The sequence below is a fragment of the Camelus dromedarius genome, chromosome 15 (assembly GCF_036321535.1).
Source record: "Camelus dromedarius isolate mCamDro1 chromosome 15, mCamDro1.pat, whole genome shotgun sequence".
In the NCBI taxonomy this organism is placed as follows: domain Eukaryota; kingdom Metazoa; phylum Chordata; class Mammalia; order Artiodactyla; family Camelidae; genus Camelus; species Camelus dromedarius.
Window position 1 is genome coordinate 57,897,442 of NC_087450.1, and position 27,277 is coordinate 57,924,718.

The 27,277-nt window shown below is 43.8% G+C and overlaps 1 protein-coding gene across 3 annotated transcripts in view; it reads right to left on the reverse strand.

Moving 5' to 3' along the window:
- Positions 1 to 27,277, reverse strand: part of GRHL1 (grainyhead like transcription factor 1) — a 46,335-nt gene that overhangs the window by 14,905 nt on the left and 4,153 nt on the right. For 2 of the 3 annotated variants that reach the window (XM_031466551.2, XM_031466550.2), the window contains exons 3-9: positions 25,272 to 25,342; positions 22,811 to 23,201; positions 21,698 to 21,774; positions 20,241 to 20,397; positions 19,940 to 20,051; positions 18,884 to 18,978; positions 2,129 to 2,287 (exon numbers count right to left, since the gene is read on the reverse strand). In XM_031466551.2, coding sequence (XP_031322411.1) covers positions 2,129 to 2,287; positions 18,884 to 18,978; positions 19,940 to 20,051; positions 20,241 to 20,397; positions 21,698 to 21,774; positions 22,811 to 23,201; positions 25,272 to 25,342 — 1,062 coding nt within the window. The remainder of the gene's footprint in view (positions 1 to 2,128; positions 2,288 to 18,883; positions 18,979 to 19,939; positions 20,052 to 20,240; positions 20,398 to 21,697; positions 21,775 to 22,810; positions 23,202 to 25,271; positions 25,343 to 27,277) is intronic. The other variant, XM_031466555.2, reaches the window with a different exon arrangement.

The following is a 27,277-nucleotide window of genomic DNA, read 5'->3' on the forward strand; positions in this document are numbered from 1 at the left end:
CTGGTCTTTACCATCTGATGTGGAAACCTGAGCTCATGCTAACTGGTGCTGACATCCTCTCACACAGCAGAAGTCAGAATGTGAGCTGTGGGCCAGTATCAGTCCACAGACAGTACAGCCCGAGTAACGCCACGTAGAAACTGAGTAAGCATTTGGAAAGCAATTAGAATGTCTGTTGAATCAAATAATAAAAAATTGGAGCCTTTAGTTTGCATGACTTTATGTTTCATTTTACTTTTCTTGCAATTCATTTGAATTTTTCTTGTACTTTACAGATGCAGAAGTAGTTCATGTTGAAATAAAAGATACGGTCTCGCCAGAGACAGTTGGGGGACACTGCTCTAAGAGACCTGAGCCCCGAGGACAGGCCCTGACCCAGATGCAGGCCACAGGCAGCCCTGAGGACACGACGTGAGGCTAGCCAAGTCTCGTAAAAGACAAACACCTTCAAAAAACGAACTTACTTGTGAATTCTAAAGTCAAGGAAAGTTATTAAACAGACATGGAATTTCTTTAGAAATAGTAGATACGAAATTTTTTTTTAATTGAACCGATGTCCTGCCTAGATTTTTAGAAAAAGAACATGGACATTCCTAATGTTTTTCTTTAGGTTTTCTTTTAGCTAAAAAGAAGAATGTGGTATGAAGGAAAGAAATTTGATTTAGGGTCAGAAATCCCTGCTCTATACTAGATGTGACCTGTCATTTGTAACATGCAGCGTACGTGCAAGCCCTGTGGTGGGCAGACTAACACCCGCCCCCAATGTCCACACCTGATCCCCAGAACCTGTGACTATGTCCGCGTTACACAGCAAAGGAGAAGGAGGCTGCTCCTCAGCTGACTTTAAGACACGGAGAGTACCCTGGGTCATGTGCGTGAGCCCACAGAATCACAACGGTCCATCAGAGCAGAAGACCCAGGGGACGAGGTGTGGTGATGGAAGCAGGGTGAATGACGTGCTGTTAGACCCCTGGCTTTGAACACAGAAGGGGACACGCACCAAGGAATGCGGGCAGCCTTGAGAAGGCAGAAAGCAAGGAAATGCGTTCTCCCTCAGAGACTCCAGGAAGGAATCAGCCTTCCAACACCGTGATTTCAGCCCAGTAACACTCGTGCCAGACTCTGACCTATGGAACCGTCAGGTACAGATGGGTGTTGTTTTGAGCCACTAAGCCTGTGGTAATTTATTAACAGCAACAATAGAAAACTAATACCATCTAGTACAGTATCAGGCACATGACAGGTACTCAGTAAATGTCATGAACCTGGGCGTCCGAGGGAGCCCTGTGCACCTGGAACGTGTCAGGCTCATCCGCTGGGGCCAGATGCTGTGCTCCGGGTACCCAGAGCACAAGGTGGACACCGGGCCTCGGATGGCAACTGTCTTCCCAGTGTCCTAGTACCTTCTCAAAATCTTTGTAACAGAGACGTCTTAACAGGGTGAAAAGAGGAGACTAGCAAAAACATACCGTCCAACATTTCTGAGTGGGAAAAGTCAAAGTCTTCTTCACTCTGAGTTCAACAGACGACTCTGCCCCGTTCTTGGGACACCCCTGTCTCCAACCCCCAAGACACAGGGGCCCTACTAGCTTCTCTCTGGAGTTAATGCAGCTGAGCCCCTGGCTCTGCTCCTGGCAAAACTGACCATCTTTTCACCAGGAAAAAAGGAGTCGCACCAGAGAGAGGAAATGACACTGAGATCACTTGGGCCCACGGCCTCTTCCTGCCTGCCTGCTGCTGTCCAGAAGAATCTGAACCACATCTTCTGCCTCAGTGAGCTGGCAACAACCTGCCAAAGGGCTGGATGCAGGTGGGCTGGTGACAATTCGTCCACCAAGAGTCCTCAGAACCAGAGCTCAAGGAGAGCCAGCCACTGCCCGCAGGTCCCCAGGCAGAGGGGCCGCCAAGGACTGGGCACAGCTGGCACCTGTCCCAGAGGCCTCCCCATCAGACACGCCACCAAAACGTGCTCGTTGCCCTTCTAGTGTTTCTTGACTCCAAAGATGATTTTTCTCCCCTTTACAGTGTGACTGTGTGTGGCTCACATGAACTGCTGGTCTTTTCTTGTGAGGAAGAGTGCACCCCACATACTTTATTCTAAGTGTCCCTGCCCAGCTGAAAGCCTTACCTTGTCACAGAAGACTTTGATCTGGCAGTACGCCCGATGCACAGGCTTGTTGCTACGGTTGTTGTAACTATAGGTGTCAATCTGGATGTTCAGAGGCAAGCCCTTCACGCCCTTCTGGGATGAGAAATCCGTGCTCAAGCAGTTGACAGAGATGAAGACCTGCAAAGGGAAGGAGAGGCGCCGACAGTGACTTTCGCGCAGCTCACGAGCCTGCTCGCGTCCTGAGACCACTGTATGCGTTCCCACCGGGGCCTGGCTTCTTGTTTGAAAGAAAATTTTTTTAAAGAGGTGATAAAGAGTCTATTTTAAAGCTACTTTTGGTCACAGGAATGGCAAGAAAAACAGACAGCAGCTTTGAGCCCTGTCAGTGCTCCCTCCCAGCAGACTGACTCAGCACCACACAGGGGATGAGGCTAGTGGATTTCTCCATGTCATTTTTAAATGTTCCAAGTGGCACGGGTTCTCTCTGCAGCTGTTTTACAGCTTACGATAAACTCTGGAACCCCGCCTGCAGTTACCGCCTCCCGGGTAACCCGGGGTACCTATGTCTAATATTCTGGACTTTATGAAACCAGGGAGCCCTGTTACTAAAGTGGTATGAAGGCTGTTACTTAGATCCAGGTGGATCTTGCACAGAAAATGAACATGCCCCACTTCCCCGTTATATCTGTGATTCTGAATTTTAACCTCTCCACATACAGTCACACAGGTTTTGAGCTTCAATGCGTTTAGTCTTAGAATCTATTTCTGATGCGTGAGCACCACATAGTGGGTGTTACTGGAATTACAGTCTTTAAAACAGAACACATTTCAAAGACCCAAGACCCTTGTTCCAGAACTTGCTCCAAGACTCCTTCCAGTCTGTGAGTGGACAGCCCTATAGCCCTAACAACCAAGAACAGATCTACCACAGTCGTGTGGGGTGCCACTGGCTGAAGCAAGACCTAGAGAGGGAGCAGACCCTGTAAGAAGGTGAGATAAGTGAGAAGGGGGTGGGAAGAGAGGGGAAGGAGGAAAAACTACAGCCACCAGGACAAAGAAGCTGGATTACCTTGAAATCCTCTTTTAAAGGGAATATCACTTTGGGTCAGAGACTTACAGGAATTGTTGAGGGTAAAGTATGCAGAAGGCTGAGCCAGGGTTTTTACCCCTGCTCTAGTCTAGGCACTGTTTATAAGTAGGAAGAGACCAAAAACATCCTGAAAAGACTGAGAACTTGTCCAAATAAACAGATTCACAAGTCGTCTCACCCAGTCCCCTCACTGGTCCGCTCACTGTCCCTGGGACACCGTCCCTGCCTCATCGCTGTGTCCTCATCCCTCCCCCTCTTCCCTCCTGTTCCCCCTCCTCCCCAGTCCGGTCGCCTCCCAGCTCCTTTCTGCTCTAAACCTGAAGGTCCAACTCAGGGCGCCGCTCCACTGGGTGCCCCACTCACCCACAATGAGACAGGGAGCCACTGGCAGTGAGCCTGTGTCTCGGGACCCACGCTGGGCTCCTGCTGTATACACACAGCCTCATTTCAAAGTCACCACAATGTGGAGTGTTAGCCTTTGTTTACAGGTGAGGCCTGGAGAGATTTTTTAAACTGTCCACAAGGTAGAAAGCAAAGAGCTAGGACTCTTATCCAGAAATCTCCCCTTTACACCCTGCCACCTCTCTCCCCCAAACCGCCTTTCTATCCTAGACTACTCGCCTGGCTCTTCTTCCCTGCCGGGAGTGGTCTGCCATTTCCACATGAACGTTTTATGTCTGACTGGACTGTAAATACTCAGTACGCTGTGTCCATCTTCTCTCCTTGGCACCTTTCTTAACACTCAGCACAGTTCCTGATCTAGGATTGCCTTATCTTGCCTATGATTTTTCTTTCCATTTAACGCAATTTCAGTAAATAAGCAAATTGCTTTAATTTTTTAAACACCTAAATCTAGGTATGTAGCCCAAAATTGACATGTATGAATCTCAAATCTATTACAGAAACTTAATGCTTTGACTTTATATCTTTTCCTACATATTTTTAAGAAACATTTCACATACAATCCATAAATCCAAGTTAAGGAGGTAGTCTACACAATACATGAATAAAAGACAAGTAAAGGCAGCAGAAAAACAGAGAGAAAGACAGACAGAAAGACCCAAGCAAACACCCAAGCAATAAAGTAATCAAAGCCCCGCATTTTTAATTTTACAACTAAATGGAAAATCTAAACTTTTCTCTATCATCCTAGGCCACATGGCTCAACTCCCAACTCAAAAACAGCCGCCTGGGAAAGCTACACTTTACCCTCAACAATTCCTGTAAGTCTCTGACCCGAAGTGATATTCCCTTTAAAAGAGGATTTCAAGGTAATCCAGCCTAAAACTTAACCTCCCCTTGCCTCCCAGTGTCAAGTTTCTATTCAAAGCAGAAAGAAGCAGGAGCCAAATCCCAAAATCAGCGTAAACACGGAGCCATCAGAGAGACATGACCCTCAATGTGACTCCAGATTACTTGCCATTGCTTTCCTATACACATTCTTCCTCTGTTTTTTATATCTGCTCTTTCCAAATCTGGCAGTTTTCTAAATGAATCAAAGAAAGTTTACAGCATTCCTAACTCAGCATTAAAAAAGGCCACCTTGTCTAGATGTACATGCAAATATACCAATAAACAGTGATCAAGATGTGCCACATCTAGTCCAGGACGTGAGGCACAAGGACAGGGGCTGAAGACCTGCAAGAGGAAACGGGGGCGGCACAAGAACCAGCAGGACGGTCATGAGGACAAGCTGGCACCGAGGGGGACACGCACGCCGCGTTTAAGCGTCAACCAGAGGCTTGCAAGGAGGCATGATGCCTTACGTATGTTCCAGCAAGAGGTAACGTGGTCAGCAGGAAAGGCTTTGGTCTGAAAACCAAAACATCTAAGTTTTGGTCCCCGCTTCACCACGAATTAGTGCTGTGACAGTGGGCAAGGGTCCCCATCTGTCAAATGCTAGGTCTTTTAGGCGACTCCTAACTGCAGGGTCCTATGATTATACTTACACTGAAAGATGATGAATCCTTCATCTCTACTCTGTATTGACTTGTGACAATAATTCTGGGTAACCAACTTTTTACAAAGCGTATTCTTTTCAGAGTATCACCTTAGGCTGCCACGTAAAGTAACCACACCAACTTCATACTTGTATAAAATCAAGAATCTTATGAAGTGGTGGTTCTCAAAGTGTGACCAGAGCATCAGCACTGCCTGGGAACTCGAGTGCTTCACACCCCTGACCCAGCAGGAACCCCCGGCGACGACAGCCCTTCCCAGGGACCGCGAGGCCACACCTAGTTTCTGCTCCCATTGGCCTGGGGTGGGTTTCAGACACCAGGGCTGTTTTAGGTCCTCCCAGGTCATTCTGAGCTCAGTCAGGATAAAAGCCACTGCTGTCAAGTGGTTACACTTCTACCCTTTTGATCCACAAAAGGTCTCCTTTGGCTCCAAAACTCTGAGATTATTACAAGTCCCAATATATGGTTTCCTTTCTTTAAAGAGCTCAGATACGCTTACATGTATTTATGTGTGTCCCATCAGGTTTTTTTAATTAGAAACATTTTTATAGAGGTACAGCCCTACCAAATAAGGAGAATATTCACTTAATCAATGGAAAGGTAAGGATCGAAGCATCTGCTCAACCCTCCTGTTCAGCAAGGTCGTGTAAATCCTCAAGAACTCCTAGTTCAAAAGACAGTGCCCAGAAAAAACCTATAAAAACCTATCAAACGTTACTTCTTACAGTTACTCTTCATGTGGTGTTTGATTTTCATGGGGGCTGACTTGTGTTCGGGTGAGGGTGTAAGGCTGACTGGTGGTGTCGCCCCGCAGAAGACTGAGACAACCAGCCCTCTCTGTTCCTGGGGCCTGGTACCCAGCATGCGCTCAACATGCAAGTTTTTAACAAAAGAAGGAAAATGCAGAGGGAATAGTGAATAAATATGACCAAGAGGAAGTACAATGTAGACACACAAAATAGCTTTCATGTACTTCTCTAAACCAGGAGGGAGCTAACTTTTTCTGCAAAAGGGCCTGACAGTGTTTTAGCCTTTGTGGGCCACATGTGACTAGACTACCCCACTCTGCAGGAACAGTGCAAAAGCAGACACAGACTATACAGGAATGGATGGGTAGGGTGGTATCTTGAAAAAACCTTAAAACTTTATTTACATCCGCAGGCACCTGGCTGGCGGGGGCCTGAGAGCTGCAGTTTGCTGACCTGCGACCTACACCGTTTTCTAGGTTGCTGTGCAATGTGGTCAATAGTGAGGAAGCACTGCTGCCCCCTTTGTAATTCACTATTTCCACTTCCCACATACGTGATCTCCTGAGAAGATGCCCCGTGCGGATGTCTCACTGATCATTCACTAATAGAACCACACTCTTCATTGGTGCATCCCACGCTCACGGAGGAGACTAGGCTAAGTGCTCCGCCTTGGGTCCTGGGGTAGCAACATAATGAGTGTGTTCTGTTCCTCCCAGAGTTAACCCTTGGAATGGCTTCTACAGGCCAAGTCACTCATCCACATCTGGATAAAACAGATGTTCATACCATTCTCACTGTGTATTTCTTTAATGGGATTACAGAAAAACTCCAATATCGCCCACAGAGGGTAGGAAAGAGGTAAAAAGAAAGATGGATTATTACACATCCAACTCCTCCTCTATAAAATACACACACTTAAAAACTGTTCCTTCTGGAGTCAGAGAGAAGGCTGAATGATACACCACCTTCCTTCTCTACAATGAACTCAAACAATGAGCTTTTCACTGTTTTCATCCTTCCTTGCCACTGATTTGGAGGAAGAGTCTGATTTTATTCAAATAACTGGAACATAAATCTCAAAAGATGAGCAACTAATGCTCCCACCCAAAATCACTAGAGAGAAAAAAACTAAGCACAAGAATAAACTGCTAAGCAGGCGGAAGATGCTTGGCAGGATTCCTCTTTAAATGCCCAGCCTGTTTTTCTGAAACAGTTCCTCATCCTTGGCTGAGAATGCAGGCACTCAGAATCTGATTTAATTCTGTTTTCAAACCTCAGTTTGAAAACGAGAAGAAAACAACAAAATTAAGATTTACATTATCAAAGGATTAACTTGTATAGCTTTTCTTATTGCAAATGCATACAAGCACAGAACCAACGAGAAATCAAATCCTGAACTAATTTATGATGATTTTCCTAGGAAGCACTGGGGCAGCTGCACAGTACTGTTCGCACAGCTGCTGGGTCCACTGTTCCTCCTCAAAGAGTAAAAAGAGGGAAAAAGTAAGGAACCAGTAAACCCAAAACACAGGTCGCCGTCAGCAGTTCACTTCCCAGCTGGCAGAGTAAAAAGCAACTGAGAGCAAACTTAATAAACATCCAACTCACCTTCTCTTTTGGGGCTTTAACATCAATACCACAAACCAAGGTGCACTTCCAGCAACACTCACTGGCTCTAAAGTCAGGTATGTGAGTTTTAACAAGTGAATTCCACTAACGGGGAGAAATGATAGAAATACTGTTCACCCACCTAGTTCACAGAAAGAGTTAACAAAGCACTTGGAATTCATCAGGCAGAAGTTACAAAGATTATAAGCAGTTGAGTCAGAAGCTAAGTGATGAAAATGACAAACTTACGTACACTATTCTGGGGTATTTTTCATGAACAAAACGGCTGTTCCTTTTCAAAATTCTACAATAGTAACACTTATTCTATATTATTATTCATGTACAAGAAAAGAACCTGACATCCAAGTAATGTAATCTTAATATTTTCCCCACTGACAGGTTTAGGTGGAATTCTACATGTTATAATATTATTGTAACATTGCTGCTACAATGGTGAAAATCATTTAGATTTCATAATATGGTTTTCTCAATGAATGGAATAAAAAGTTTCAAAATGTGAACCTTTCGATTCACTAAGAACATGACGAATCAGTCCTGTGACAGTCTGGATAAAGCCTTCTTTATCAGAGCTCTGATTTTTGCACTAGAACAGAGTGGCAAAGCGTAGTGCTCATGAGAGTAAGTGAGAGGTCACAGGAGCCCAGCAGCATGACCTCACCGCAGTGACAGGGACGAAGGAGGTCAGAAAAATCATGAACAACCAGCAGTGGCTCTCCAGAGTCTGACCCAAGCTCTGGAGGCCCTCCAGATTCCAGCTCCAAAGCCCCGTTCCAGACGCGCACCACCTTTACAGGGACTTTTACAATGGAGGATATTTATCATTTTAAATTTTAAAACAGCCTTTATTCCATCCTCTACTGATGTCTCTCTTACGGATAAAGACCTAGTAACAACTGACAGAACTTCTCTGAGAAGCGTGCCCTAACCACCCAAGAACAGTTACAGCCCCATTTCTCAAGTTGTGGGAAGCAGCTCCCCCCAGCTCTGTTTCTCTGTCAGATCAAGAGCCTTGTCTCCAGGGCCTGGTCACCGAGGGTGGGAAAGGAAGAGATGCCACCTCTGCAGGCACTTTGTCTGCTGTCGCACTGGGACTGTAAGTCCTGAGTCCCTCGGTGGCAGGGATTATTATGTGTTATCTATTTTTGAAATTCTTCCAGTGTTCAGTAGGTTTTTTGTATTTCTCTCAATACATGGTACTTGAGAGACATGAATTAATGAGAGAGAAAAGCCACAGGGATATAAAGCTATTATCTGCAAATCTTAATTTAACAAATTTCAAGTCCTCACAAAAGTTTAAATACACAATGCAGTGCCACCAACAAATAACAACACTTGATAAAAAAAAATAATATAAATATACACACACTTTCTTTCCTCCAACTTCTAGGAGAGGGCCCGCTAAACAATAAAATGGCTACAACTCAGGTGACAAAATGAAAAAAGACTGCTTCCCTGACATTAGGCAATCAGCAAACACTAGTATCACTGCAGGATCTTAATCATTTATTCTTACTCAATAATTTTCAACTGCTCACCACTGTCTACGCAACAGACCGAATTCCTCAGCATTCAAATGCTGTGTGTGATGCAATCCACCTCTCCAGCTGCACCTTCCACCACCCACGGCAGTATCTCTCAAATGTGAATAATACAGGTATCCTTTTTAAAAGAGAGAAAAAGCTGCTTAACCTCTAAAATCATATCCAGATCCTAGTTTGAGAAATACTGCTCTATTTCTACTCTGTTCAAGTCAATTCATTCATACTATTCTATTCAAACAGCTGTGTAACGTCTGATCACACAGCACCCCGAGAACACATCTGGCCTTTATCTGGCTCAAACCTAAAACCTGAGCACAAACACCAGCATGGACACCTCCTGGCAGCAACTGGCATCCAAAACATACGGGTGGTTTTAAAAAGCCGTCTCACTGAATTGGAAACAATATTAAAAATCTCAAAGAAACTCTAACCCCAATACTCTGGGTCCACAGACCCCAAGGGTTGGAGACAAGCTTGTTTCCAGGGTGACTGATGCCCAAGGTCCTCGCCAGGGCACGCCAGGCCCTCAGGATCCGGCCCCTCCCTCCGGCCTCCCGCCCCCACACCGCTGCTTGCCTCAGAGGTCAAGCTCCAAGCTGAGCTCTGCACTCACATGTACCCAGTTTATAGGCTCATCCTGGGCTCTGAATGCTTGGCTAGTTCTTACCATGCTGTAGGACTCACTCACGTGTCACCTCGAGGAATCGTCTCTGGTCTTCTTATTCTAAGGTCGGTCCTATTCCTTTGTGTTTACTTCTGCCACTGTACGTACTAGAGTGCTGATCTCCACCACTAAATTCTGAATTTCCTGAGAACTGGGCCACGTCCTACTTACCTTTACATTCCCAGAGCATCCCGGAAGTGCCCGGCTAACAAGAAAATACATGTTCCCTGAATGAATGACCCCAAATTCCTAAACTGCAACCAAATAACTGCTGCTGTGATATTTGAGTTACTCTGACTCTCTGGCCCTCAAAGTCACCTGGGAAATTGGTTCTGTTCTGACCCCATCTCATGGATGACGCGTAGAGGTTCCGTAACTTATTGCCCAAGGTCACAGGTTACAGCAGATCTGAACAGCTAGGACATCTTGGCAGAATCCAGAATGCCAGGCAGCTTTTTACATATACCGGACATTAAATCTGTTGAATGAATAATAAAATAGACTATATATACCCCCTCCATTAATTCGGGAAAGATTATGGTATATAAAGGCTCACTGATGCGTAGAGAGGGAGAGACAGACTAAGTTCTAGGGCAGAGATGAATCCACTTAGTGAGCCATGAGGCACAGAGAGTGGAGTCCCTTTTGAGGTCAGGCTTTCGGTCTGAATCGCTTTTTACTCCCTTGCGTGCTCGCAGAGAGGAGCATAGTGAACAATTTGCCTAAGAGATGCACATACAGCTGAGCAAGTCAACTCCCTGCAGCGTGACTTCAAGCCCCTCCTTCCTCACAGCAGCAATAGGTTAACTGCCTGGCACAGAATTCCCTGGAAGGTTTAGAAATGAGTTAAACTGATCAATAACAACAGAAAAAAATGCTTCGCAGGAGAGGGATGTCTTACTCTTTTAAGTCAGATTATATACAACAGACTTTTGGAAAAGTGTCAGCACACAGAGCTGAGAGCACGCCTGACTACCTGTGTTAGCACCACACACATCATGGGGACAGTCCCAGTGGCCTCTGGGAGTCTTTATCACATTATATTAAAATTCAACGCAGTCAAATAAAGGCACAATATTCATAATCTCATTCCTACAATGTAACTGATCTACTAAATTGCCAGTAGAAACTCTCGAAGAAATTTTAATTTAACTCTTCCACATCAGTCAAAAAGATCACTCTAAATTATTTCTAAGTAGCTTTTCTTAGAAACCTCCTGACAAATGAAATTACAATATGAAGTCAATAAGAGTTTATTCTCACCCCAAACCCAACAGTACTAATTAAAGAGAATAAAACCACCATTTTCGCAGTATGTTTATATGAAGTTATGTCAGCTGAAACCAACAGGGTGGGAAAGTTTAAAGGAAGAAATCAAAGCCCAATTCTAAAGTCTAATTGGACAGGAACGTTTATTGAGCATTATACAGCAGACATTTAATCTTAATCAATATTCCTTCCCTCTCAACCAAAAAAAAAGGAAGAAAAACTCCAAAGCAAACAAACCCCGATTATCTTGGTTCTGCACGTGCTTTGTCGTTTCCCGACTTACTCCACGCACGCAGGCCTAGTTAGTTAATTACGCCCCAGAAGGTATCAGAGACTGAGTCATAAACTCAGAAGCAGAAGCCAGTTCCACCACTGATGCGTCGGATAATCCGAGGAAAGTCACACTTCCCCACTCTTCTGACAACGGGAGGTGATTAAAAAAAACCCACTACAGAGTAACACCGGCAGGAGCTACCAGCCCTCAGGTGTGCGCCTAGAATGTGTGCGCTTCCTCAGACTACCAAACGACCATCAGCAGGGAGAAAGAACTGGAAGGCGGGGGCGGCGAGAAAAGGGGTGTGGGAAGAGCACAGCACTGACTCGAAATCTTCTCACATCTACATGGGGCGTTTCCCTGAAGAAAACACAAGGATCCAGTCATCAGCCTTCCTGTTGCCACAGCGCTGCCTTTCCACACCGCCCACACGTCAGCTTGGTTTCTACACAGACTGCAGACGGCCAGCGGGAGAGTCCCAGAGGCAGAGAGAGAACGGAGAGAGAGGAACGCAGGAGGCACCTGCGTGCTGTCGTCCCTGTCCCATCCTACAAGCGGGACCCGGTGAACTTAAGTGCACTTGGCAGATGTGGTGATCCGGCACCTGCTGTCCCAAATAGTAGACTGTTTGTTTGAAATACGCAGATCTGGGTGCAGGTGTGACACGAGGCACACACAGACCACGTTCCAGCATCTCTGGGTACAGAATGGGATGGGGGGGTGCATCACGGGGAAGACCTGGCAGGCAAGCCGACTTCCACTCCAAACTTCTCGTGAGATATTCTGCACTTTAAAAAAAGCTAAAGAAAAAGCACCTGAGTAATTAGAGTTCATTTACATTTACCATGGGATTTGGAGTCTTGCAAGAAGAGCATCTGCCATATAAAAGAAACCTGAACTCCCAGGCCCTGCACCACCTGAGACCTCGAGTCCAGGTAAAATCAGGGGCGACTAATGATGTCTGGTTGGAGTGAAGGTCCCCGGGGGAGCTCACACGGAGCAAAACTGTTTGAAAGGACAGGTTTAGAAAACCACGCGAGGTGGACTCTCCGGGAAGGACCCAGGAGAAGGCGGGTTAATGTGACAAGCTGTCAAAGAAGAAAGTTCTAGATAGGAGCTTATTGTTTCATGGCAGTGGCAGGGTGGAGGAAGGGGGAAAACTAGACCAAAAAAAAAAAAAGAATGAAAAACAAACTCAAGTGACAGCACACTGGAGGCTGACTAGATGCGCTGCCTCAAACCTGTTCCACAGGACGCAGGCCTCACCACCAAAGCGAAGCTTCTTCAGCTGCCAAGTGTCTCCCTCGTCCAGCCGAACACACCGGGCCCGGCCCGCAGCCTCAGGCATGTGCAGTGACGGGCGTGTGCTACTGTCATCTGCAGGTTCTTTAGTCCCCGGGCTGCAGTGCACTTTATATCTGCACAGACCTCTTGCCCAGACACCTGAGCACACGTGAAGGGCTTTCCAGCTGAAGTCCACCCAAATTCGCTTTAAAAAAGAAACGTAGTAAGTTTCAAGGAGAAACCTGCCTTACGACCAGACCCAGAACAGTTTCTTCAAAGTCAGCTTTCCAATGGCCAACAATTCATTCCGTATCAGCTGATCACAAATTTCCAAACAACAAAAACTTGTCATTTCCAATTCCGATCAAACCACAACTCTAAAGACTATTCATTCCCTATAAAGGAATGTGACTATCTTTCTAGCACCAAAATTTTTATTTTTTAGTTTAATGAATACATATTTTCAAACTGCATAGGAGGATCCCACGCCCACCCCAGAGTTGAAATAACGTCATTTCAGAAGCCTCCCCACTACCTTGAGCTTCCCTGGGGGGTCTCAGGACAGGACACACACAGAGCTCAGTTCAGTGGAGCCAGCCCACATCTGTTTGGACCCCAGAAGTCTCTTACCCTTCGTTTTAAAAGTAACAATGCTTCCTGGCTTCCTTTTTTATTTAGACCAGGGAGTATACACTTTTGTTTTAAATCTCCTGCCTACATTTAATTGCAATTGCAAGTAAGACATTTGACTCACCTCTCTGCCTCCCTCCCATTCACACTGGAAATTTAAAGTTGAGAAACAAACCAAACCTGTCCCTGCTTAATGCAACCAAACCGGCAACACCTTATTTTACTGGAGCACTTGATTGATGCTTCACCAGAATGGAATCCCTATAAATACAAGCAATATGCTCAGTGCAAACAAATTAAGAATTACTCTCACAATGAATTCCAAATATTATCCTTAGACAAAACAACAAACTGTTATTAAACTCATAAACCTGCATCCCACAAGCACACACAAAAAGTCTTAAGTTCAAGCTACCAGAATGGATACACCCTTCGACAGAATAAACTCTGTGAGCTGCAATAATTCCTCAGCAGGACTCCAAACACTTTTGCTGAGACCAGAGACAAAAGCGAGAGACACCAAGTGCTCCATCCCAACCCAGGCCCGCGTGCGAGGGCTTCCCGGTGCTCCTGCTGGGCTCCGCGTCCCACTTCCTTCTTTTGTAACACAAGCCTCTCCGTGACACAGAAGACATCTGGTCCAGAAGGACAGTCCTGCAGAAGGCCTCGCAGTGCCTTTAGAGGGCTGACAGATTATGACGAGAAGGAAAAGCTCATGGAGGGATTGTTCCGTCCGGGAAATGGGATGCTCTAACTTTGTCCTCTCCCTTTTCCACGGGCCAAAGCACCACACTGAAGGAAAAAAATGTAAGGGAACTGAACCATGAAGAGACAAAAGTGTGTTGCAGTAGGCTCTGTCACCCCCAGAGGTAAGATCCTGCCACCAGAAAGAGATGAGGCTCCACCTGCCTGTGAGGACTCTGACCACAAACTGACCCAGAGTGTTTCCTTCTGCAGGTCCGATGAAGGCATCAAAAGGCAACTGGGCCACACAACAGCACAGCAGGACAAACACCCAAACCTTCAGGCTGGTTTAAGCCACAGACGCATAACACAATAAGGAAAATTAGACTCTGTATCTGCTTTTTCTCTGACACTGTTTACTCCGGCAAGAGCTTACTGCAAAGCTGGCAGTAAATTCTGTGCTGCTAATATTTAAAAAATGAAACGTGTAGCGTGTAGCTGCATCCCAATCCACCTTCTAACAAGGATTCAGAAGTCACCTTTGGAAAAAGCACGTTAGTATTTTGTATCTCTGGGGTTTCATTACATCTTTAAAAGGTTTGCTTGATGCTGATGGAGATCGTAGCTAAGCACAGACGATCAAAGGGCTCTTGGGCTCTGCTTTGAACTGTGCCTGTTCTCCTGTTTCCCACACTGTCTAGTCAGCTAATCAAGTCCGTCCCTGTGCCACCAGCAGATCCCCCGCCCGCGAGCGCTCCCCTGGGTTACAGGGCTCCCTCAGAGCCGGCTGGCCCAATTCGCACTTGACCCCACACAGTTGTTTTCTGGTTTATAATTTCCACTCCTCTGTGGGTGAACATCACTCATCCAACAAGCAACATAAACGTTTTCCTTGCAGCACAGTGCTCTACTGCAGGAATTTGTGAGTCCATAATGCTTCTCTGTTAACAAGAACACTTACACTTTTTAATACTGTCCCGTCAGGAACACTTTCTGTCCATTTCAAGGTCTAGATTCTTGCCTCCTCAGGGGATCTCATTTCGATGACCAAGCAGCAAACATATTCCCATCTGCAGGACTCGGTGCTTTCTAACGGAGCTAAGCAGGGAGCCCAGCCCGGCTGAATGTGAACACAGGGAAGGCACTTCAAGCAGAGCACCGAGCACAGAACAGGCATCCAAAGCAGGTAATTCTCTCTCCCTAACTTCTTTTCCTCTATTTACTTTAGATCTTCGGGCTTTGAGAGGCCCTTACTTCACATCACTATCCAAATCTCACTGCTGTTGTAAACTCTCAGACTTACAATCCAAGGAAAAAATTAAACCCTAGGCCACGATGTGCAGCCACCCTACCCAGAATTACTCACTTGGTTTTGTTTTTGTTTTGTTTTGTTTTGTTTTGGCGGCGGTGGGTAGTTAGGTTTCTTTATGTATTTTTAAACTATTTTTAAATTTTATTTTTAGTGGAGGTACTGGGATTGAAACTAGGACCTTGTGCGTGCTAAGCATGCGCACTACTGCTAGGCTGTACCCTCCCCACCAATTGGTTTTAGAAATACTGAAATTGGAGCAGAACAGATAGCCCCAATTTATAAATTATTTGTGTCTCCAAAGTTCATGTGCAAAGTTTCTTTTCCTTAGAAATATGATGTTATATTTAGGATCTGAGGCCACAAAAGCCTGTTCAACCCACAATATATCTGAACTACAATACCGGCGTCCCAGCCCAGGTCTACCACAGTGCCTCGGCAACAGCAGACACTCAGTATTTGCTGGATAAAGTCAAGAACTCCTGCAATCGGGGGCAAGGTGCACGGTTAGCTCTGGATGAAATCTTTATATAGTCCCAGCCTGTGTTTATCTTTCCTCTCACCTTTCCTTATGCCTCTCCCCCATTTCCTAACTCTCTCTTCCCCAAGTGGCCAGAGCCCTCCTATCTCACAGATTCTAAACTTTCAGCACCTCACTAGAGCACCACCTTTTCATAGTTCAAAGGGAACTGCCTCTTCTCCCTGCCAAAATTATCTCAAGCAACTGATCTCAGCTGCAAACCAGCAGGCAGAGAAATTTCATTAAGTCATTTCTCAATGAAATGTGAATGTCAGATGACCTTTCACTTGTCTGGACATTCCCAACTCTTGAAAAGACTACCCAAACAAACCTAATTTTGTGCGTAGTACAGAAAAATGAATGAAATCCATTCACAGTGGAGAGACCAGTGCTGCCAGGGGGATTGTTTCTAAAATATTTCTGCTTTTCAAAGCAACTTCCTTCTCCCCTGCTGCTTTGAAATCGAATGATTTTTTTTTTTACAAGTTTCATAACTTCTTCAGGTTTCCATGGTAACAGCAAGTATACGATTATGCTGATAAGTGGAGTGTGCACAAGGATAGCATAAGATGAGTCTAGCATGGACAGTGCTTTTCCCAAACTGGAACATAAGCCAAGGTGTTCAAGATTCAACCTGCTATGTCCTGAAAACGGTCAGCTCCGAAGAGCAGCAAAAGCTACAGAGAAGATACTCAGGTTGACGTGGGGAGAGAATTCTGGTTTTCCTCATCCTGGCCTGGCCAAAACAGGTATATTAGACATTAGATTTTTTTTTTAAGTGGGGAGAAGGGAATGCCACGTATCTCCAATAAACCCTACGTTTGTGCGGGAGAATGAATTGGAATTAAGAATCAAGTATCCTAAATTAGAGTAAGAAAGTGGGATGCTTTCAGAAAAAGAAGTGAAAAAAAACCCATACAGGATTCTGCATGTACATTTGTTCACTCCGGTTGCCTTGGGGCATCAATTACTTTAAGTGTAAAAACAGAAAACATCAACTTGGCCAGAGAAAGCAAAATATCTACAGACTTAATTTCAACACACACTTGAAGTTGGTGCCTGATACCAGCTTCAAAAGGCAGCAGCCTCATTAAGAAATGACATGAGCCCCATCTGGTAGCCGGCAAAGGCTTAAAAAATCAAGTCAGTGCTGGGGGTCTGGAAGGGGGAATGAAACTGACTTTAGCTACGTCAATTAACAATGCTATTAAGGCTACTTAGGACACGCCTCCGACAACAGTTCTCTTTAATACAAACATGCTGAAGGCCTTCAGAATAAAACCAGCCATTATCCGGACTCGTCACCTTGGCTTTCATTACTCCCACCCCGAAGAGTGACATATCAAACAAACAAAGCACCCTGCCCATGCACGGGGCCTTTCCGCCAAGATCTCCACACACTCTGACAAGTGCTTATTAATCCTGATGACACTCCGACAAAGATGAGAGCTGGCCACTCCGACCTTTTCACTCTCCTATGGGCATCGGGGGGAAAAACTGAGGGAGTGAACCAAGGAACCAACCCAAGCTCACAGATAAGTCAGAAGAGTGAACTCAGGACTTAGACGTTCCTGATGGGCGTCTGCACAGTTCCTCAGTCAGCCCCGAATGGCGAATAGGAAATATCTCCCTCGTCTGATTTAAGAACAGGAGAGCCAGCAGCGGGGCACAGAGCCAACTCCTCTTACAGGCTGCTTGCACACTGAGTCCTATTGTATTTAATTTCAAAATAACTGTAACAATGATTATGTAAAATGAAAAGTTTACTTTTCCTTCTATTAGCCTCTCTATAGTGAATTCACTGTTTAATCAAGCACCCTGGAGACATCTGTACAGGATGGAAATGGCCAGCAGGAAGAGTTTAATGCAGTGATGGTAACTTGAGCTTCCTTACAGACTGGTGGACCCCACTTCTATATCCTGCTCTCTTAAAGACACATTTTTGCCACAGACGCCACGACACCGTAAGAAAGGGGAGTGATTATAATACAAATACAACATGGTTCAAAGGAATCCAGTCATATGATTTTTTAAAAGCAATCCTAGGCAGTAAAAAAGTAAATTCTACAATACTTAGTACCTAATGCAGTGTCTTATTCTGTAATTGCTAAAATTCTTGTTGAATAAATAAAAGAAAAAATAAAAGAGAGGTTGGAAAAAGACAGGAAGATGATTGTAACTTTGTACCAGGTTCCTGATATAGAAGACTATCCCTAATCCTGCACAAGTACTAAACATCAATCTTATTTTAACAACTGTCCCCAAATTAACGTTTCCATTGTGCTGCCTGAGATCCCAGTTTTTAAACTAATGCAAAGGAAAAAAATGCCAGAACTTTAATAATTTAGTGAGGAGAAGGGTTGTACTAAAAAGGAAAAAGGCTGTGGGAAAGGCAGAAATGACTTAAAAATATGGTTAATTTTTCTTAAAAGGTACTAAAAATTCTGCACACAATTATCCAAGTGACCTTCCGAATTGGAGGCAATTCTTCACTTGTAAAAGCCCAAGAGAGAAGAATCTTAAACAAGCTGTATCTAGAGGGGAGAGATATGAAACAGAGCATTGCTAATGACAACCTGTCCTCGAGGGCCTCTCTGCAAAAACTCCCGCAGCTTCCCAGGCACTGCTCCAGCAACCTTTACAACACGCCTCAAGGAGGGAGGAGACAGGTACTAACTCCACTCTGCAAAGGAGGAAATGGAGCCCAGGGAGCGAGGAGTCGGGCCTGAGCCCAGACGGAGAGCCAGCCCCATGCTGGGGGCTCCCGCACCGCACCACGTACCGTGAAGAGTGTCCACAAAAACTGTCTTTTGGGAGGAAGAAGAGAACAGAAAGGGGAGAAGGATGGTTTCATGACACCTGGGAAGATGCTGTACTTTCAGATAACGTGAGATAATGAAAAGAGAGGAAGTGAGAACCAGCCAGTGGCGACCGGAGGAGAGGGCTGGCAGAGGAGTGGGGCCATCCCTTCTCCCGGAGCCCTATCCCACCTCGTGCCCCTCATGACTGCGGCCGTCACCTCTCCTCTGAGCCCTGCTTGTTCTCCCCATTCCTTAGCAAAGGAGTGAGAACAAGTAAAGCTGAAAAAAAAATTGGTTGTCAAGCCATTAAGGACCCTCTCCTCCTCCAAGAGCAGGTGATTCAGAAGGCCCTGGGCTTTGTCACCCACCTTTGCTTCGTCGTTTATGTCCCAAGTGAAAGAAATGGCGTTATAAGCAATCTCCTCAATGTTACTGATGGTGTTGAAGCTTTCTTTGTAGTCAGCTAGATGAGGGATGAGAAAGAAAAAAAAATTCACGATTTCTACTTTCCAACATGAGGTTATAGCAGCTCAAAGTGAGATTCAGCTTTTCATGTTATCATCTCTGGATAATATAAATTAATATTTTGTTGGGTCGAAAGAAGTTCAAAAAGTGAAGAAAAAGAATCACAGAAATTTTGTAACAGAGGCAAGCTTAGATATATTTGATTTTATCCCATTATGTCAAAATTAGGATATTTAGGTCTAAAAAGCTTAAATAATTGTCCCAAGGCCACAGACCTAGTCCAGAGAACCAAGACTGGAACTCAGTTCTTTTAATTCTTCTGAAAGAGCACAAACATTACTAAAGGCAAAGAAAAGAAGTCACACGAAGATTAAGAGCCGTCTTGTGATACAGACCATGGTTTTACATGAAAATTATATACATGGCAAGAGCAGGGTTTTTCATAAAGCCACCTGACGAAGTACAGATTTGCACAGGTCTACACCCCAGGTGATGAGTCTCTGGGTCTATTTACAGACAGAAGAGACCCGCCATGCAGCTTAGCAGGTCACTCGGGAAGACTGTGTGTGACTGCCCATCAGCAGTATTTTTTTTTACTTGTTGAGCCTTTTTCTCCACCTTATTATCATCTCCAAATAATCTGAATCTCTTAAAGAAGATATTACCCCTCAAAAAATCTGTAGACTGTAAAGCAGGACACTGTTATGCGAGTTGACTACACAGCTCCTGGCCCCAGTGTCACATGGAAAGCCACTGCGCAGGGCATGTGTCCTCGTAAAGGAAGTAATGTTAAGAGCACTGATTCCAGGAGGCCAAGGACAGTGTCTGGAACAGATCAGTAGCTGGCATAAAAATTCAAATGCGTTCGGCAGGAAGTTGCTTACTGCCAAAAATAACTGGATTTAGAAAACTGGGTGTTTGCACCTCTGGGAATAAAAGCAAGCTCCGGAGCCACTTACCTATGTCAATGCATCTTTGTTTAGCTGTGTGCTGCCGGGAGTGCCAGTATTTCCAATGCCTCAGCTGATCTTCTCTGCTTTTGTCCTCAGCAAACACCACCATGATCACACTCTATGAAAGAGAATGCATTACCGCGTCAAGACCCTGCGGGGTGAGTATTTTTTGGAAAATTTACTGAGCTTTAGATTTTGCAGTGAATTAAAACTGCGATTTGAGATTTTAATTTAGATCTGCTTCCCACCTGGAAACAATAAGCTCTGAGTAGCTTTCCTGGACCAGAGAACTGAGAGCAGAACTTACTCGGACTTTGCTGATGGGGTGGTGGATTCCCTCGTTGCTGCTCACTTCCTTCAAGGTGACAGGGTAGAACTGGCCTTTGTTCAGGTAGGTCATGGTGCTATCGCCCGGCTTCTGTCGCAGGGATTTTGAGGCTTCCAGGGTATACTCAAAGTTGTTCCTAAAGAACAAAAAAAAGTCACAGATCCCTGATCTACTCTCTTGGAAGCCTCCCATATGCTTGAGCTCAGACTTGAAATGCTTCAGGGTGGATGTACGCAAACAGCAGACGCCTAGGAACATCCCACTGACCGTTGTCATATTATAAATAGCATTTGCTGCTTTTTCTAAAATATGACCTTAAGCAACCCAGAAAGTCTCAAATCTCAGATGTGGGGCTGAGAGGCTGGAAGGCCCGTGAATAAATTCAATTTGGCCTGCACAGCACCTTTTTGTTGTTTTTGGTTATAATTTCAATGTCCTTAGACGGCACTCCTCAGTTCTCACTACATTTTCTATTATTTTATAGCACCATGAATATATTCCCCTGAAGCTGTTTAATAACCTTGTTAGGCCAGGGGTTGGCAAATTACACCTACTTTTATAAATAAAGTTTTATTGGAATGTAGCCACGCCCTTCATTTATGCATTATCTACTGCCGTGTCTGGGCCGCATCTGTGCGACAGCGACAGGGCTAGGCACAGCTGGGCGGTTGCGACAGAGGCTGTGTGGCCCACAAAGCCTGAAATATTTACTATCTGATCCTTCACAGAAGTTTGCTGACCTCTCTCCTAGATCCTTGAGACATCTGAGTTTGTGACTCCTGTACCTTGAGGCAGGTCTTTAAGGAAGTCTCAATTCCCATAAAATCTTAGACTTTCAAATAAAACTTTAAAAACAGAACACATATAAAAATGTATAGAACAAGATTACAAAATGAAATCCTGACTCCTAAAAAAATCTGAAGATGTATATATACATGTATCTTGGAAAACATTCATATGCCCAGACTGAGACACAATTTTGTGACGTCTACAAGAGGCAGGAAAGCAGCCCAGGGAACAGCTGGCTTCACTTATTTTATCGTTAGTGAGACTAATAAAAACATAAAAGCCTTTATTCACCAATGTTATTCCTAAATTCTCACAGAATTATACACTTTTGGAAACAGAAGTCACCTCTCAGAGATCTAATTTCTTCCCTTCATCTCTTCTCTGAGATTTCATTCTACTACCATCATATAAAGAAACTTAAGGAGAGAAAAAGCACCAACACCAAGGATTAGGGGAACATGAAACACAGACCAGAGTTCAGAATTGAATGCACTGAAGCAGATGTCCTCCAGCAAAGACGCCACCACAGTCACTGCAGGAAGAGAAAAGCGAAAGCCACCAAAGCCACCTCTGATTTTTCAAGATCAAATTAACAAAGAAGTCGGAAAAGCTGAAAGTTAAACATCAAATTAAAAGACAACTATTACCCAGAAACACTGTCAAAAACATAGTCCTCTGAATTCATGCCAGGCATCCGCAGACTGAGGTCCGAGGGGAAGAAAACCTGAAATACCAATGTTGATAAGCCACAACGATTTCACTTGTTAGCAGGCTCACTGAAGACCAACGTCTGGCACAGCATAAAGGTATGTGGCTTACGGCAAGTCACTACTCTTTCAAAACTCATCTAAAATAAAAATTTAAACTCTACGAAAATTTTTAGAAGACAATTAAAAAGAAAAAAATACCCATTTTATAAGCCACTTGATGAAGTCAGGACAATCTATGCAGGTGCTTCCACAAAGAGCTTCGTTACTCTCTTTTTCCATCTTTCCCACACATCCCAATTCTGTTCAAACATTAGAATCTGCAACCAAAATCTCATGACTTTTAAGAGTCAGCTCTATCACTGTACCAAGTTAAGATACAGGATCGAGTTCGCACCAAGGCTGGATGGACTGGTGCACCTTCTCAGGAAAGGCTTCTGTTCTACTCCTCCCTCCATAAGCGGAGGCAGAGGCTCCTTTCCCCCAAGAGTCATTAAACACAGTCCCAAACATCTCCAGTCCCTAACTTTTATTTGTGTTCATCGCCACAAAACCCTCACATGTATTTGGGATTAGTTTGTAAATTTCACACAATGTCATTTGTCATCAAGATCTACCTGCCTCCCTGACGATACTACCAACCAAGAAACACCGAGCAGATACATGGCAAACCGTTTTCTATTAAGGCCAGTTGCAGGGAGCCTGTTTCGGTCTGGGACAAAAGTCAAACACAGACTATGTGGATGTATCTGTTGTCGATGGAAGATTATGTACGTGCTTCTCCTTCTCCTTCTCCAGCAAATCACTTAGCTGAAATCAGAATTGTTAACTCAGCTGCTGGTAAGATTAGCTGTGTGCCCTTGATAATAAGTTCTGGTTTTATAGGTTTAGTTTACAAATTATACCCACGGGCCTCTCTTTAAAAAAAAACTCTTTTGTTCCCAATCCATTCACTTCAGGCTGTGTTTCAAGCTTACGTAACAAGGAAGAGGTGGAACCCAATACTTATACAAACACACAGCCGTCTTAGGAAGATGCTTTCATTTCCTGTACCTCCTGAACGCCCTCCTTGAAGGTCTCTGAGAAGGTAGAGTCTGGAGTACGTCTTTGAGCATTTGGGGGTTGAGCACCAGAGCTGAACTGGTCATTATTTAGGTTCCGGTCGAAAACCACCACACGCTCAGTGGGCTCAGGATGATACACTGCTGGGGGGATCCCGACAGCAAAGCCGTGGGGCTGGGTTTCCGTCTTGATGGAGTGTGTAGGCATCGCTGCTATGGAGACAGTGACTGTGGTGTCAGGAGCTGTTAGGTGGCCTCTCTTGTCTATGCCCAGCTGGTTGCCGTGGGGAAGGACAATGTTAAAGGGCACATTTTTCAGCACCTGCACTCTGTTTTCTCCAGCAGAAATGAGGGGCTGCTCAGTCACATTTGGTATGCTGTTTCTTTAAGAAAAGAAAAGACAATTGTGTTTTCAAACTCAATGCTGATACAGTTCCTTGATAATTTTTATTCTCCTAATGGCACTGGGCTGTTAGGTCCTGTGCAAAATAATAGTAATACACTTGGTAGAAACCAAATACATAGAAAATGGCACGACAACCCATTACTGGAGAAAAGAAAAAAACACTTCATAGTTATAGGTCAAGTGAAAAGTTACTAGTTGGAGCAGTACAGGGTGGTGGCTAAAGTACACACTCTGGAGTCAGATGACCTAGGTTCAAAATCCCTTAGTAACTACATGCTCGTCTATAAAATCAGGATAATAACGGTACCTATGCTCACAAGGTGGTGATGAGGAAGAAACGAGGATACACTGAAAAGCTTGTACTGCTGCCGGGCACACAGGGGCTCAGAAGTGTGATTACTGGTACTCAGCCACCACTTCCCTACTGCTTAGGCTTATCTGCTTTCTCTTTCACTCCCCTCCCCCCTAAAAAAAACCCCTATGATCACACTACAGCAGATATATTTGCATAAAATTATTTTTGGCTTAATAAATATCCTGGGCAATATAAGACAATTTGTAATCTAAGGTAAAATTAATAAACTTTCAAAGCCCCCTCAAATCCTATAGGCTGATGCCTTGAAGGAAAAAAGCAATTGGGCAACTTTGTGCATTTCAAGATCAATAAAATATTCAAATCTTAAACCACAAATTCACTCCTAAGACTCTGTCTTAAGGAAATCCCTTTAGAGAAAAAGGGAAAAAAAAGGAAAAAGATATCTAGAAAGTTGTTCATTAGGCTTTGTAGTAGCAAAACATTAGATACAGCCTTAAGGATAGCTATGGTTTGCTTTAAAATACTCCAGCAAAAATAAATAAAATCTTAAAATTAACTAAAAAGTTGGAGAAGAGGAAAGAGTAGATCAAACAGGAAGAATTAAGTTGATACCTGTTGAAGCTGAGTATCTGTGGGCTCACACTATTTCTCTGTTTTTGTTGTGTTTGAAAGTACCCATAAGAAAAAGTGAAAAATGAAAGCCATAAGCCCTTCTCTAAGGGGTAGTTATGAAGATTAAAATAGGAATATAGTTTGAGATTTGCAGATACTGACTGGTATATATAAAATAGATAAACAGGTTTATACTGTATAGCACAGGGAACTGTATTCAATATATCTTGTAGTAGCTTACAGTGAAAAAGAATATGAAAATGAATATATGTATATTCATATATGACTGAAGCATTGTGCTGTGCACCAGAAATTGACACAATTTTGTAAACTGACTATACCTTGATAAAAACAGTAAAAAAAGAAACAAAAAACCCCAGCAATATGGAAAATACCTATGAAACAGACTAAGTAGAAGAAAGCATACGACAAACCCTATCTGTGAACACAACCACAACCACATACAATGAGCCTGCGTACCCAATCAGTGAATAAATAAATAGCTAGGACAGTGGGATTCTGAGTGATCGTTCTTTTTTAAAAAATATTTTATCCCTTTCTTACTAATAGAACACAGGAAAATATGAAAGGTGTATGTAAGTTTTTTTCATGGCTATAAAGTCAAGCCTTAGTTCAATTTTCTGGAAGTATCAACCTTCCAGATCCCCCAAAATAACTTCAACAGGAGTTGGGAATACAGTTGAACATACTTCATTAAGTTTTACTTAGTTAGGCAGTTATTCAATATCATTGGTACTTCTTGTTTTGATGGACCCTCACCGTTGCCTTAAGCCACATCCTTCTTAAGAGAACCTCAAAGGCAAATAAGCAAATATTTCACTTACATTATTAATAAAAACATCCTTTTGGATGAGGAAAAAGTTAACGGTTTTGTTTTCTTGAAAAGGCAACTACACCTGAAGAAACTAGTAACTTCTCAGCAACAGAATCCTAACTAGTAAGAGGCAGATCTGATATGAAATCTGAATTTAGACATGAAGAGTCCAGGGGATCCACCTCTTCCATGAGAGCCTGCTCCTTAAACAAACTCTCGTTCGATTTTCACAGAAGCCTGGCATTTGTCAAGTGCACTGTCTTACGCTCTTTATTAAACATTACCTTTTGCTATGATCTGGCTCTGGGTGCTCAACATCTGGCTTTGCTGTTGACGATCTTCTCTCTCTTGGAACCTTGGATATTAACACGCACAACAACAATTTAGTTCTTACTCTGTGAAGTACAGAAACGGTCTTTATTTTTCAGTAAGCTCAACTGTTCATGTGTCTACTGATTGCCTGCCAAACCCCAGGCTCTGAGGGTACACAATGAATAAGACGGTGTCTGCCCTCAAGGAGCTTACAATCTGGTTACCAGGCTGCAATGTAAAAACCAACTTTTATTAGTTGCAAAGTAAATTCAGAATGTCACAAATTTACTTTGTCATTGAGTTTGGGTTTCATCTCTTAAAAGAAATAGCTCTGGTCTGGTTTCACTCATTTATCTACATAACGTAATAGAGAAGAAGGTGTGGAAAACAACTTCAGCTTTCGCCCTGCTTTTCTTGGCTACCCTTCCCTTTGGATCAAATGCAAAATCAAAAGGACCAGCCACGTGAATAGTTCACTTCCAAGATCCAAATATTGGCTTCAAATGATAAATTTCTTTAGATTCTTTGGGATTCACACCATCCGTTACCCAAAGGACAAGCTGAACCCTGTTTGTTCTATTCCTTTTTTGAGTCTTCTCTTCTTTGCATAGAAGGTGAAAGGAGGCAAACATTACGGGGTATATTGCAGACATCAACCCAACTGAGGCACGTTCCCAACATGTACTCCAAAACTGCTAAGATATTTCAAACTGGTTTTCAGTGTGAATGTAGAAATCCTGCCCCTTGTTTTACCCTTAAAGACAATATATATTGTTGTTCCATGTATTAACAATGTGCTTTTAAAGCTTTACCACAGTTATTATGTAAAAATGACTGATGGTTACATCCAAATACTTGAAACAAGTCAGTTTATTTAAAAAGAAAAATAAGTAACCCCATAGCTATGGCAAGAAGGCTGGCGTACTACTAAGGCTGCCACCCTTCATGGACAGACATGAGGACTTAGCTCCTCCCAAGATGCAAAATACTTTAGGGCCCTTTATTTAAAACACACACACATATACAACCACCGCAATTAGCAATACTACATTGGTCTTTCCAGCACTAAACTTCTCAGAAGTTTCAGTTAAAAGTACGTAATTTCAAATTTCCTAATTGACATGTAGGAACTTACGGTTTTTACACTGAGCCAATAAAACAAGCCATAAGAAGAACAGATACATAAGTTCTATTTCAAAGAAACCCTTTGAGGCTACGTTTCCCAGGCAAGGGTTTCTTCTAGCATCATTAGTTACTACGCAAGTTTCCACTCACGTTCAAGGAAAACAAACTTACCTCAGTCCCTCAAACACAACAAGCTGGACAACATGGCCTCATACCAGAAAATAATTCAATCGTTTGTTTAGGTCCTCCCTTAATTTTGATAATCAAACCATCTTCTTTGCTTTTTTTCCCCTCTACATTTCTTATACTCAGAAAAGAATACAGTGCCTGTATGTAACAAAAGGCAGGCAACTGGTGAATCTGGGTGAAAGTATTTGGGAGTTAGTTATCCTGTTAATTTAAGTTGACTGTAGGTTTGGATATTTTAAAAACAAAAAGATAGTAAAAATAAACCATAACATATAGCCATCCCCATATACTGGCTGTCGGTCAGAAAGAACGCCAAAGGGGACGCACACTAGCTAAGCACATCCCCCAGGAGACAGCAGGGCACGCCGAGGAGGGGACCTGGGCACAATCTGAAATCCTGGCTCCAACACATACGAGTTGTGTGACCCGAGAACTTTATTTTTATCATCAGCAAAATAGGGGTAATACCACGTATTTTGCAGGGTTCCTGGAGGGGTCAGAAACAACATGCATTCTGGTTAACAAGTCTAGCATGATACAGGTGATCAGTAAGTGGCAGCTGGTATTATTAGGGCAGCAATGATGATACAGATCAGTGGTGTCACCTCCAGATATGAACACCATGTAAAACTCCAGGCAGAGGGATGGTCATACTTCATTAAGA